This window comes from Cebus imitator, unplaced genomic scaffold, assembly GCF_001604975.1.
Source record: "Cebus imitator isolate Cc_AM_T3 unplaced genomic scaffold, Cebus_imitator-1.0 Scaffold59, whole genome shotgun sequence".
In the NCBI taxonomy this organism is placed as follows: Eukaryota; Metazoa; Chordata; class Mammalia; order Primates; family Cebidae; genus Cebus; species Cebus imitator.
Genome location: NW_016107374.1, coordinates 7963170 through 7977015, shown reverse-complemented (window position 1 = coordinate 7977015; position 13846 = coordinate 7963170). Strand labels below are relative to the sequence as shown.

Here is a 13846-nt window from a genome sequence, read left to right as displayed (position 1 = left end):
GTGCAAAGGCTCCATGGCAGGAAGGAGCCTGGGAAATCTGAGTAACTAAAACGAATGAGATGCAACTAAAGCAGAGGAAGTTAGAGGTGGCGCTTTAGAAATGGTCTCAGGGAGGTGGGCAGGGACTGGACCATGAAGAGACTAGAGGCTGCAGCAGGGAGCTGGCTCTGTATACTTAAAAATAACCATGGGTTCGGGCGTGGTGGGTCATGCCTGTAATCCCAGCACTTTGGAAGGCTGAGGTAGGTGGCTCACCTGAGGTCAGGAGTTCGAGACCAGCCTGGCCAACATGGTGAAACCCCATCTCTACTAAAAAATACAAAATTAGCTGGGTGTGGTGGTGGGTGTCTGTAATCCCAGCTACTTGGGAGGCTGAGGCAGGAGAATCGCTTAAGCCTGGGAGGCGGAGGTCTCAGTGAGCCGAGTTCACACTACTGCACTTCAGCCTGGGCAACAGAGCGAGACTCCATCTCAGAAACAAAAACAAGCATGAGAACGTGATAGAGGGCTTTAAATGGACGGAGAGAACACTTACATGGTGTAATGTGCTTTTCAAAGAGGTTCTTCTGGGTCTATATAGGGCGTGGATAAGAGGGGCAAGGAGAGAGGAAGGCAGTATTGCTGTAAGTGGTATGAGATGGGATTATAACAAAGGCAATCATCTAAGCTGATTGAACATAAAACAAGATGAGAAATACAAAACAAAAACACCTCCAACCTTAAAACCGAAACCACAGTGACAGGAAGTCCAGCCAGGAGAGAAGAATATACTTGCAATCAGGCAGACCTGAATCCAGTTCCTGCTTTCATCACTTACAAACCATGTGATTGTGGGCACACGCTGAATTAAGATTACGCAGAGACAAAGCCAAACCAAACAGAACAATGCCGAACCCTGAAACAGTCATTAAGCAATTCACATCTCCATGTGTCTGTTCAAAACAAATAGTAAGATCCCTCGGATGCAAAGGTTTCTCAACTAGAGACTCCCTGGTTGCTGGATTCCCAGGGCTTACCTCCCCTCTCTGATATCACTTTTTTCTCCTCTGCGAAGTGTCTTCTCCTATAACCATGTTGGTTAAGAGATCTGGGTTCTCAACCCAATTCTGACTCTTACCAGCCATGCGCCTGTGAATGGATCACTTCTACTCTCAGAGGCTCCGTTTCCTCATCTGTAAAATAGGGTCTTGAAGACAGCTCCCTCCTGGAGTTATGATAAGGATAGAACTGGATAAGAGATGAAATGTGTTCAGCACAGGGCAAGGCACACAGTTTAACACGAGGCTCTCAGCACACACATTCCCACCACGAATGAGCACGCGCACACACCATGAAGATGCACGCTTCGGGTCCAAATGGCACCTCTCTTTCTGCAGAAGCGGCAACTGTCTTCTAAATTCCTGCTCACTTGCCTAAGCCTAACTTTTAATGAAGCCAGAGAACAGTGATCCGTTGGTGCTTGCACTCAGCAAAGCTGTCTGACAGCAGCATCTAAGCTCTGGGAATCCAGAAACCAGGGGATTCTCCAAATGAGAAATATTTGCGTCCAGAGGATCTTAATATTTGTTTTGAACAGACACATGTAGACGTGAATTACTTAATGACTGTTTTAGGGTTCAGCATTGTTCCTGTATTTGGTTTGGCTTTGTCTCTATGACATCTTAATTCAGTGTTTTATTTTACGGAGCTCCACACACAGGCTGTAGCATAGAGGAGTTCCCTCAGTAAAATTTCAAATGGAGTGGAGGACTGGAAGGTAGTGGGGGTGGCGGTGGGGGTTGGAGGGGTGGGGTTTGTGGGGGAGAGATACACAGAGGGAGAGACAGAAAGAGCAGACTGTAGTTTCAAGGGTGTGCACTGGAGGGGGCTATTGGGTGCAAGGGATAGTCTAGGTTTGCGTGCATGAATAAGAAAGACCAAACCCTTGAATTGTGGGAACAAAATCTATCACTGCTATCTGGAAGTCTAAACAGAGTCTTTAAAATTCCCTCATCTGATTGATCACAATCAAAGAGATTGTAAATTTCATGCTTGTCTATAACACACAAAGGGGCCCAGCCAAGCTTCTGATGCTGCTGTTCGAAGTCATCCCTGGCTGCATCAGAGTCAGGAAAGAGGAGTCAAGAGAAGCAGATCAGACCTGGAGCCCTGCCTGAGAAGGCAAGGAGTTCCCTGGGACCCCCTCCTGCCCCCAGCCTAGGACCTAGGAATTTCCTGAACTGGCTTACAAGGCCCCACTTGATCTGTTTTCTGCCTACATCCTGAGAATCATCTTCCGTCACTTTCCCACTTACTCACTCTGCTCTAGCCACACTGACCTCCCTGCTACATCTCAAACACACCGAGCATCCTTGTACCTCAGGGCCTTTGTGCTTGCTGTTCCCTCTGCCTCAAACACTTTTCCCTCACTTATCCTCACAGCTCACTCCTCCCTTCATTCAGGTATCTGATCAGGCTGTCCAACAAAGCAGCTCCTTCCCTCACTCTCTATTCTTTTCCTTGGCTTTATTCTTCTTTACAGCACACATTACCACCAGCTCTCAATTATTTATTTGGTTCTTCATTCATTGTCTTTCTCCTCCATGGGAACAGAGAGTTCCTGTGTTCGTTCACTGTTACATTGAGTAGTGGTTCAATAAAAATGTTAAATGAATGAAAGTACAACTTAATTTTTTTTAAGCCAACATGCAGCTTCTTCCGCTTTGTGTATTCATTCCCCTGTGATTAATTTTATCTTCAAACACTTGCAGGCTTGCTATAATCCCCCCATCACTGGTGGTTGTTCATGGAATGCAGACTGGATTTCCTATTAGCCAGAGCTAGTCCATGAAGGACAAGAAGCCTAATAGCCCACACCAGAGACTGTATCCTTGAGCTGGAAAATTTATATTATATGGGCAGCTCCCTTCCATGGCTCCTCTCCACTGGCATTGACTATTCCCCAGCAGTTAATGTTCCCTTCAGAGAGTTCAGCCTGCTTTTTTCTCCTGGGAAAAGAAATGGTCCTCGGGACCCTACTGGGGGCAAAGGCCTGATATTTTTCTGATTATTCTTTGCATTTGTAGATAAAGTTGATGAAATAGAAGAATCATCCCCATTTCTCAGATCAGATAACTAAAAATAACTATGTGACTATAAGCAAGGGACTCCATGCTTCTTTAAAGGTCTCTCCCTCCTCTGTTTTTTTTTTTTTTTAATTCCTCTGTTTTTATTCCTCCCTATGTTATCGTACTTAGGACAATAATATGTTTTATAGTTTCAAATGGCTAGAAGGAGAATATTTAATATTTCTAATAAAAGAAATGATAAATGTTTGAGATGATGGACATGTTAATTACACTGATCTGATCGCTGTATATTATACATATCAACCATCACTGTGTACCCCCAAATATGTACAGTTACTATGTGAAAACAAATTTTAAGAATTAAAAAGACTATCTGCCTTATGAAATATGTACTTATTTTGTGTCTACCTTTGCTACTAAACTCTGAGGCCCTCACAGGAGGACACTGCATTGCATTCAACTTTTTTCTCTCCAATGGGTCTGGCACATAGTAATTAAAAAAAACAATAATTTGTTATTTATAGCAAGAGCTAACACTGATGGAGCCCTGACCGGTTGCCAAGTAGCACTTTCCATAAATTAGCTCATCCAATCTTCATAGCAGCTTTTGGAGGGAGCTGCTATTATTAGCCCCATTTTATGGATGAGAAAACTGAGATTGAGAAGGTCAAGCTGCTTGCCAAGCACCTAGCCTGAAAGCATTTGCAACCAATAAAATAAAACATTTCTTTTGATTAGTGTGCCCTTGGGATCTGTCAAATGTTTTAAACCACTCTACCCATCTCCAGTGGCTCTTTAGGGAGCACCAAAACCACATTTAAAACTGAATATGGAGCATTGGCGTGCTCAGGAGTCAAGTCCACAGAACCAAGGCATCACTACTGAACAAGTGCAGCCCAGGTAGTAAGGGGCTTTAGCATCCCACCTCTGCATCTCGTTGGATAGCCCCTGGCATAGCAACAACAGCATCTGCTTTAATGGAGGTCTGGGCTGTACCAGGCACAGTGCCAAGCTCTGTATGTAAGTTGTCTCATTCACTCCTCACTACAACCCCAACAGGGGAGTATTTCACAGATGGGGAGGCTGAGGCACAAAGAGATGAAGCGGCTAGCAGGTCCTGCAGCTTGCAAGTGGCAAAGAAAGATTTGAGCCTGGATGGATTTCACTTCTTCAGAGCTCAAATTCTTCATTATTCTACTTTCTCCACCTCAGAAATATTCTCTCACACTTCAGTGAAAGTCTTAGGAACAAGCAATTAAAGAGCTCTAGTTTTGCTAAGCCCCTGTGAATTCTTCCACTTCATATGGAGGTAAATCCAGCCACTCTAAAAAAAATGATATTTTAAAAATGTATTGTGCTCCTACAACACGCCTGAAATGTTCATGGAGAAGAAGGCGCATGACCTGGACTTCCTTCCCCATTTAAAGGAGCTAGAGTTTTAAGGATGTTCCCAGTTTTGGTGGCCTGGAACAGGGGTGGAGATAACAGACACTCAGAGGCCTGGAAAGCACGCCCAAGTGGCACTGAGTCCAACCTCCTGCCCCCATACTGGCTGACACGTCTCCTTGCCCAGCCAGACAAATGTCTCTATCTAGGGAACCTCATTCTGACACCTGGGAGAGTGAAATCTATTTGCAGTGTGTGTGTCTTTCAAGTTGCATTGATCAGAAGCCTCAGTGTCTCAGAATTGGAGGTGGGGAAACAGCTAATCTGTTGCTGGGTTTGAACCATGCACACTCATCCAATTAATGCATCCAACATTCACTAAACATCTACCACATCCTGGTTCTCTAAGATAGCACGTTTGCCAGGTGAACACAGCAGAGTGTCAGGAATGACCCCTGCGACCGTCTGACCCCTGTACCCCATTCAACAAAATTAGCCTTTCAAAAGGAGAAAGGTTTGACCCAAACAATAATCCTCCCTTCCTAGAGAAAAACGCTCATTCACCACCAGGGCAAGCATTTTCTGTGACCCTCAGTATATTGGCTCTTAACCACAGGCTGCTGCCAGAAAATCGCCTCTCAACAGCCCCTCACCCTGTTCCTGGTGACCAAGTCAGCACAAACATGCTAAATGATCTCTTGGCACTGAGGGGAGTCTTAAATTAAATGGTTCAAAGACATTTTTTTTTCTGCCTTACAATTTGGGCATCTTTCCCTTTATGCAGTAAAATCTCCAATAGTTTGGAATTTATTGCCTTTTGGACAGGGCTTGGGCTGAAGTCTCTGCTTCTGGTCTATTCTGCATAGAAAGTATTTTTGAAGAAAATTAATAGCTTGCGAAAAGAATCGTAAGGAAAATGTGTATTCTGTTTAAGGGAGTCTCTTTTCTAGCCCTTTACTAACACTCATACATCCACAAACAATTGATATACTAATTTCAAATGATTTTTACATGTTCATTAAGTCCTTAGCTGCTACTATTTGTCAATATGGTGATACGAAATCATATTGTGGTTTGATCTAGCCTTAAACACTAGGTTTTCACTAAGCTGAAACTTCATAGGTACAAACTTTTCTGGACTAAGCAATCAAGAAAGAGAATTAAGTTAATGCCAGGCAAAATGACTACCCTTCCTGTGGGGGAGATAAAAGGGAAATGGCTCTTTACGCTTTAGAAATTCACATAACGTATAGATTCATACTGGTTCCCTTCCTGTTGGTAGATGGAGTTTGACTAGGACCACTCTACATCCTGGCTTGCCTGGAATTATTTCTGTTAGATCTTCCATCCTAGAATGATTACTAATGACGTCCTCTTTCATTCTTAATGAAAGACATTTTGATATAAACTATAAATCACATAGGCACTGTAGATTTGATGAAACCACAGAATTGAGCTTGTAATTTTTGAAGGAGTTTGAGCTTTCTTTAGACTGACAGTACCTGATCTTCTCTATACAAACCAACAGAATGCTCCATGGAAATGTTATACCAATCAATTCCAAATCCAGATTATTATTTATTATCTCCAACCCTCTTAGGCGAAACAGTCAGATCAGAAAGCAGCTAACCTGTCCTCAGAGACGAGAATTATGGGACCGCTCTCTATCCTGGCTCATGTGTGTTAATTTCATCTGAATGTAGTTGTGCATCAGGAGTTGAAATCCCAATAAAAACCATCAGCATTACCTGGGGGAGAAATGGGTAGGCATGGAGAAAACAATAATGAGAAACTGTTGATTTCCTTTTGGCCACTATAAGCCTTGTTGCAGAGTCAATGTCTACTAAGTGAACACCATGTATCACACACAGGGGTAGAGCTTTACCTAATTCAATCCTTACAACCTGCTTTCTAAGGGGCTGCTGTTATTATTTCTATTTTCAACCTCAGTGTGGTAAAGCTACTTGTTCAGGATACACAGCTAGTAAATGATAGAACCAGGACAGGAATTCAGGCTGTCTTATGCTCAAGTCTGAGCTCTTAACTACTATGATATACTGCTTCCCACTCTGCTATACTGTTCTGACATTTGAGTCAGACATCTGCTTGCAATTTGATACATTATAAAGCTATTGCCTCATCAAGTATGCCTCACAGAGGGGGAGAGGAGAAAGAGAGACTAAGTGGGGGTTGCTTGGATTGCAGTTGTATGATGTATGCATATTGCTATGAAATCAACAAATTGAATATATGCTTCAATCCTGGTACTAAATTACCTTCAGAGATAGTCTAAAATATCCTGAGGAAGTTTATTCAGGGGGGGTGGCCTTCGTCGATAAACAAATATTAAATGTGTCACCAACAGAACGGACTAGTGGTTCCTCCACTCACTCCCTACTGTCTCCCTGCAGACTGCTGCATGTGCTGATCTGCCCACTGTGATCTGGGCTTGACTCATGGAACTAAACAGCATTTCTGATGAGACCAAGTCCCCAGATTGCCTCTAGAGGAAGCCACCAAAATCCAGCTGATATTGTGCCAAAGTCTCTGTCTTTTTTCCTCCTGAGAACTCAGCTTTGGAAACATGGCACTTTCACCCTTAAGTAAGCGTAGAATATTGAAAAGGAAGTGGAAATTGAATGTCACTGGATGTGGCTGGCTTGGGTGAGAATGGGGATGATTCAGGTTTTATCTGGTCTATTAAAAGACAACTCCAACCCAACCTTTCCTGAGGACTTGGAAACGAATGTTCCCTTCTCACTCTCTACCCCAAACCAGGAGTAACAGCTCTACTGAAACTGGGATCTGTTCTACAGAGAGGCCACGCCTATTACAGAAGTATTACGCAGGATTCTCCTAGCTTGACATAAATCGAGGTTTTATGGCTCAAGCTCTAACCCCAGGGGTGGTTTCTCAGGGAAAGGAGACCCATGACAGTATAAGACACCAAGAGTGAAATGATACTGGCTGCAGAGGGGGAGTAGTGTTGTCAAAGTCTCAGAAGGAGATTACATTAGAATTAACAAAAAGCTGCAGAAAGCATGGGGATTGAAAGATCTTGTGGGCCATTCATATAATTGCACATATGACCAAGAAAAGGGCAGGACAGTAACAGACAGACAGACAAAAGTGGAAAGTACCAAGCAAGGTGGGCATTAGGTGTATTTTCCTGAATCAAAACACCACCAGGAATCCGCTTTTCTCTCCCTATACCCCTAAAATAGATGGAAGGCTCTGGAGTAAGTGCCATACTTCTAGTTTCCAGTTAAATTTCCTCTAGTTCCTTCTACAAGGACGTTTTCTTTGGCCAGTGCAGCACCTGATTAGCCAACAGTAGGTATGTGTCAAAGGTGGAATAGACAGCAGAAACTCAGGAAGATAAAACTGCTGACGTCAAAACTCCATACAAAGAACCTCCTTCCAAGCAGAGAAGCATCAGCTTTTAATGGCATTTGGTATTATTGTTCCCCTTCTCCAGCGTGTCAGTTGGTGGGTGGGTGTCCCCTCCTTCCCATCTGCAAACACTGGCTGGTGCTGCTTCTGCTTGCAGCCTGCTACACCCTACTGGCCTGTTGTGTTGCTTATCCACCCATTCCCAAAATGGGACACCCATTTTTCTAAAGACCTGTATGATCCTCTATAAGACGGTGAAGAATAAACTTCTTCAGTCTGTTTCCTCTTCAGACATAATGTTTGATTCTTCAGACATAATTCCCCATACGTCTTCCACCTCACACCCACCGGAAAGTTCAGAATCAGTTGTGCCAGAACAGACGTTCAGTCTGTCCGAAGCACTTTTGCAGACATGTTTTCAATCTGCTCCCTAATGCAGACTGCCAGGATTAATAAATCATCCAAGTGATTCCCCCGTCCACTTCTTTCTTTTCTCCTACTAAACCACTCATCCAACACCAGCAAAAGATGAGTTTTCATACCGCCTTGATTTTCCCTGACAGAGGGCACAGTCTTCTTCCCTTCATTCTCAAACTCCTCTAAATTGAATGATTTATGAAAAGAATTGGATTTCCTCCCTGTCTTGGAATGCTTCCATTTTCCCCCAACCTTCTCTCTCTCTCACCCCACCTCTTGTCCCCCTCTTTCTTGCATTTCTTCCCTTATTCTTCCTTCCATCAGCACCATGTCTACCACCATGGAAAGATCTATTCTCATCCCTGAGTTCAAAGCAATCAGATTCTTTTTGAATAAATAAATAAATAAAACTCTTCCAAGATCATCTTCACGATCTTGGAAGGCTCCTCCCTGACTCCCGAGCTCAGAGTCTTGGTTTTGGATGCTGGAGAGGAGAGAATTCAGCAGCAACGGCAGCAGCCGCCAGAAAGGCATGGAGGAGGGTGCTGTTTTGGGTGTATTTGAGGGAACAGCATATGGGCTTTTGTCAAAAATGTTCAAAGCTCTCTAGTTTCTGAGCCGAGGATGGAAATGTGCTGCTATCTCTGAACACTGCTTGAGCTGGCTCAAGTCTCCTTTTCTGGTACAACACCCCCTAAACACCTCAGATCCACTATACCTTGGCCCACCTGCCCTCTGGACTCTGTGACACCAAGAAAAGTTTTTCAGTCAAGTAGTACCCCACCTGCACCGCCCACCCTCAGGTAGCAAAGCCTCTTGAATAGGAGCTACGGGGGTCCGTTGAGCGTTGCTTCCCCCAAAGAATTTCTGTCCCCTCTCACCATCTTCCACCTCACACAAGCAATGAGTTCCCATGTTCCAGCGGGAGCCGCCGAGTACTGACGGGAAAAGGCAGGCGCCCTAGCCCGGCTGCCTGCATCCACCCCTCCGGGCTCTGGGGCACAAGCCAGAAAAGAGGACCTTCAGGATTCCCCCTTTTAAGAAGGAGATCATTACCTTGGCAGCGGCTTGCGGGCCGTGATACTGGCGACGATGATGCTCTCGGGACGGGGGGTGGCCACCGCTTTGAAGGTTCCTCGCCAGAACTTCTCAAAAAGCTGCTTCTCGCCTTGCTGAACGCTTGCCATCACCTACCCAAAGGGCCCGGGGCGTCCGGGCGCTGTCCGAAGTGCTGAAACGTGGATTCCAAACGGGGGCGACACCCAGCTCCGGGCTCTGTCCGGGTGAAACCCAGAAAGGGGTGGGGTGGGAGAGATCGGAGTTAGGGGCGGGGGAGGGGACGCCCCAGCCCGGGCAGGCAGCAGAGAAAGGAGCCTCGTCCGCCAGCTTTCTTCGCCCTTCTGGGTCGGCTCCGGGCTGCGCTCTGAGCCGGCTGAGCCTCTGCGCCCCGAGAAGGGGAGGGAGGGCTGGCTTTCTGGGCAGCGCCAGTAGAGAAGAGGCGACGGGGTCGTTTGTGTGTGCGTGCGCGTGAGAGCTCCGGCGCGCCCGGGTTTTGTCTCTCGCACAATGTGACGTTGGAAGAGGAGGCTGGTCGCGCGAGCTGCACTTTCCTCCCCTCGCTCTGTCTCTCCTCCTCCTCCCCAGCACCCTCCTCCTCCTAAGGCTCAGCCTCCCTGCCGCCATCTGCATAACAAAAGCCCGCAGGTCTTGGGAGGAGAGAGGGCGGGGCGTGCGCCTGTCACAGGGGCCCCGCGGCGACCGAGTTGCAGTGCTGACCCCTCTGAGAAGCAATCCTGGCATCCCAAGCAGGAGATCCTGCTTCCCAGACCCCTCTCTTCTCCCATCCTCGCCGGCCTTGCCCAGCCCTCTCTTGGGTGCCCTTGGGGCCAGGCCACCTTTCTTCCCAGCCCCTTCACAAGTCTTGTAGCTGGCCTTCTGGTGTGGAGGGATCGGGGGAAGTAAAAAACTTAACCTATCCGCCCCAGCCGGCCTCCCCCAACCCTCACTTTTGGGAGAGACTGCGTAGGCCGGTACAGAGGGTCACCTGCGTTCCTCTTTGCGCTGGGGGCGAGCGAGGTCTCCACCACCTAGAAAGTGCCATTTGATCGGCAATCCGTCACCAATTCGGCTTCTCGCCATCTGCTGAGCCGGGCCCCAGCCCGCCGAGGGGCGCAGCGTTACATCTGTGCATGCGGAGCTGTCAAGGGTATCTCTTTTGTGTCTCACAGCCGGCCTGCCCAGCGTCCCCGCCGCCAACCCCGTCCAAGGGAAAGAGTCCTCCTCCCACCCCACCCCGCCCCACCCCCATCCACCCTCCGGGAATCCGCTCGCAGCCACTTTTCCCACTACTTTTCCTACTGCCGCTCGTCTCGGGAAAGGAGTGCGTTTTGGAAAAGAAAGCGCTTAGTGGGAGGGTTGGAGAGGAAAATTTCGAGGATCAGCAGGGGGATAGTTACTTTTCGGTCTCTCCTCCGCATCTTATTACCGCCTCGCAGTTCAATCGTAATCCCAAGCAAGTGGAGGTTTAGAATCCCAAAGCAACCCCAGATACAGAGGATTTGGGTAGAATGACTTCTTGTCTCCCCCCAGGATTTTCATCATAAAAAAGAGATCGCGGCGGGACCCCTCAGCCCTAGCCTTCCTGGAAGCCTTTTAATCTTAGCAGAAATGCGACTCCCCCATCTCCCACCTAATGCCCCCCACCCCCAACTTTTCAGGCTGTAAATTCCTAGGAGGCCTCTCTCAGTCTTAAAGGCCTCCAAGCACCTGGCGCTGGGTCCCAGACAGAGCGAGAATAAACTCCTGCTCCTTGCTAATGCAGATAGCAATGGGGACCCTTAGGGCGGAGTAGGGCGTGGGGTTGGGGGAACAAACAATGGCAACTTCAGAAATTCTCTGAAGGGGAGCAGGATATAACTAGGAAGTGAAGAGGCAGAGGAGGTAAGAGAGGATTAGATGGGAAGGGAGAAGAAACAGCTTTGGAGTAAATGAGTGCCGTCCCAGAGAATATCTACGTTTGAAGCCTGTGTGTTCGATGTTCCTGCGTCCGCTTGAGAGCCTGAGAGCACTGCTCGCTCTGCACTGACCCCTTCTGGTCAACAACGAGAGGAGCATTTGCTGGCTTCTTAAGTGGGTTGTGGGGGGACCCGAGGTGGAGTCAGGCCTGGGAAGGTTGGAGGTGAAGCAAAGCGGAGATTAGGCTAGCCCCTTCCTCCCTCTCTCTCTTACCGTGCATCAAATTTCCCATTCCCCGATTGGTCCCGACCCCCATTTCCCACCCAGAAGTTGATATCGTTGTAAATGCAATCCAGAACTGGCGTCTTTCTTAAGTAGCCTGGCATAGTTAAAACTATCCTTAATCATGACATTTAGGGTATGAACTGAATCACTTGCAGGAGAGAGGTAGGTGGGATCCTACTTCCACAAGATCAATCAACATCTTCCAGCTGTGTGCCTGCTCTTAACCCCTAGAATGTTGATAAAGCTCCCACTTGCAAGACACTGCCCTTTTAAAATCCCACAGTAGCCAGATGAGGTGGGAGAGAAAGCTGCTCTTATTCTATTGTATTTATTTATTTTATTTCAATAGCTTTGAGGGGGCAAGTGTTTTTTGGTTACATGGATGAATTGCATTGTAGTGAAGTCTAGGCTTTTATATACCTGTCACCCAAATAGCACCTTACCGCAGAATGGCCATTGTTAAAACATCAAAAAAACAATAGATGGTGTAGATGCAGTGAAAAGGGAACACATATACACTGTTAGTGGGAATGTACAACTATGGAAAACAGTATAAAGGCTTCTCAAAGAACTAAAAGTAGACCTGCTCATTCTTTTATAAAGACGAATGCATGTGTATGTTCACTGCAGCACCATTCACAATAGTATGGATGTGAATCAACCTAAATGCCCGTCAGTGATAGACTGGATAAAAAAATTATGGTGCATATGCACCATGGAATACTACGCAGCCATAAAAAAGAGTATCATGTCCTTTGCAAGGACATGGGTGGAGCTGGAGATCATTATCCTCAGCAAACTGATCCAGGAACAGAAAACCTAATACCACATGTTCTCACTTATGAATGGGAACTAAATGATGCGAACACATGGACACATAGATGGGAACAACATACCACTGGGGCCTTTTGGAGGGTGAAGGTTGGGAGGAAGGAGAGGATCAGGAGAAATAACTATTGGGTACTACACTTAATACCTAGGTGGTGAAATAATCTGTTCAACAAACTCGATGACACAAGTTTACCTATGTAAGAAACCTGCACTTATACCCCTGAACTTAAAATAAAAGTTAAAAAACATAGACCTGCTATTCAATCTTACTCTGTTTTAAAGATGAAGAAGTTGGAAATGGATGCCATGCCAAGGACTGCTGTATTTACCTTTGCCTGTGGGATCACACATCTCTGACCCAATAAATTGGAATCTTACTCTAAAAATATAAATAAATAAAAATAAAGATGAAGAAGTTGAGGATGACCAAGTGACTTCCCCAAGGTGATTCTGTAGAAAGCGAAGGAAATCTGTGAAAAATACAGTTTCTGTTTTTGCTTGGCGAAGCGGAGGATGGAGTGGCATTCTATGTATACCAGGATGGGGGTGCGTCTAAAAATAAATCAGGTAACAATGAGCCACATATTTAGAAGCACTTGGGGTTGAGGCTCCTAAACTGGGAATCTGCAGTAATAAGTTCAGGACTTGGAATCCAGAATGCCTGGTTCAAATTCCAGCTCTGCCTTTTCCTAGCTGTGTAACGGTGGAGGAGTGACTTCATTTGCCTATGCCACAGTTTCTTTATCAACACTATGAAGATTATGTAAAGATTATAAATAATATGTTTAGATGAAATAGCTGTGAGGATTGAAGGAATTAACAAGTGTACAAGTTATAGAATGGTGTCTAAAACACAGTTTACTAAAAAAGATCAGTTACTCAGGTGGCTACAAGCACAGCCTGTGGATTTAGAGAGAACTGGGATATGAAGCCCAGTTCTGCCATTATTTTAGCTGGATGACCTTGGGCTAATAACTAACTTCGGTCTTTGTTTCCCCATTTGCAAAAATGGAGATGCCACACGGTGGTTGGGAAGATTAAATGAAATGTTACCTGCAAAGGACTTTAGCGCATTGTCCAGTTTATAGCAAGTGACTATTCAATGGTAGCTCTTCTGGCTGATGATCTTGGAATAATCACCTGTTAGTATATTAAGTCAGGCCATGTTAGTTCAATAATCACTAATTGATGCCCAATCTTGGATCTGTGCAGGTGCAGTCCTGGGCATGGAGGACTCAAGGATAAACCAGATATAGTCCCTTCCCTGAAGCAGTTCATAGCCGGATTCACCTTCTGGATCCCCACTGACTAACACTTGTCCCCTTTCCATCTTATCACAGTGACTTATACTTGAGGTCTGGCTTCTCCAGTATAACGTGAACTCCAGTTCCTCCATCACTGTATTAAAATAGAACCATTGTGAGTCTTATTCCCTCAGGGTTTTGCTTTCTCTTTTCCCAGATGTAAGCCAGCCCACTGCATAAACAAGGACCTATTAATATGCTGGTTAA

At 45.9% G+C, this 13846-nt stretch overlaps 1 protein-coding gene across 1 annotated transcript in view; it reads right to left on the bottom strand.

Annotated features, from left to right (window-relative positions):
• Positions 1–10498, bottom strand: part of SRRM4 (serine/arginine repetitive matrix 4) — a 170357-nt gene extending 159859 nt beyond the window's left edge. Inside the window, exon 1 of the mRNA XM_017529562.2 lies at positions 9321–10498. Within this exon, the coding sequence (XP_017385051.1) occupies positions 9321–9451 (131 nt within the window). The 5' untranslated portion in view covers positions 9452–10498. The remainder of the gene's footprint in view (positions 1–9320) is intronic.
• Positions 10499–13846: the final 3348 nt, after the last annotated feature.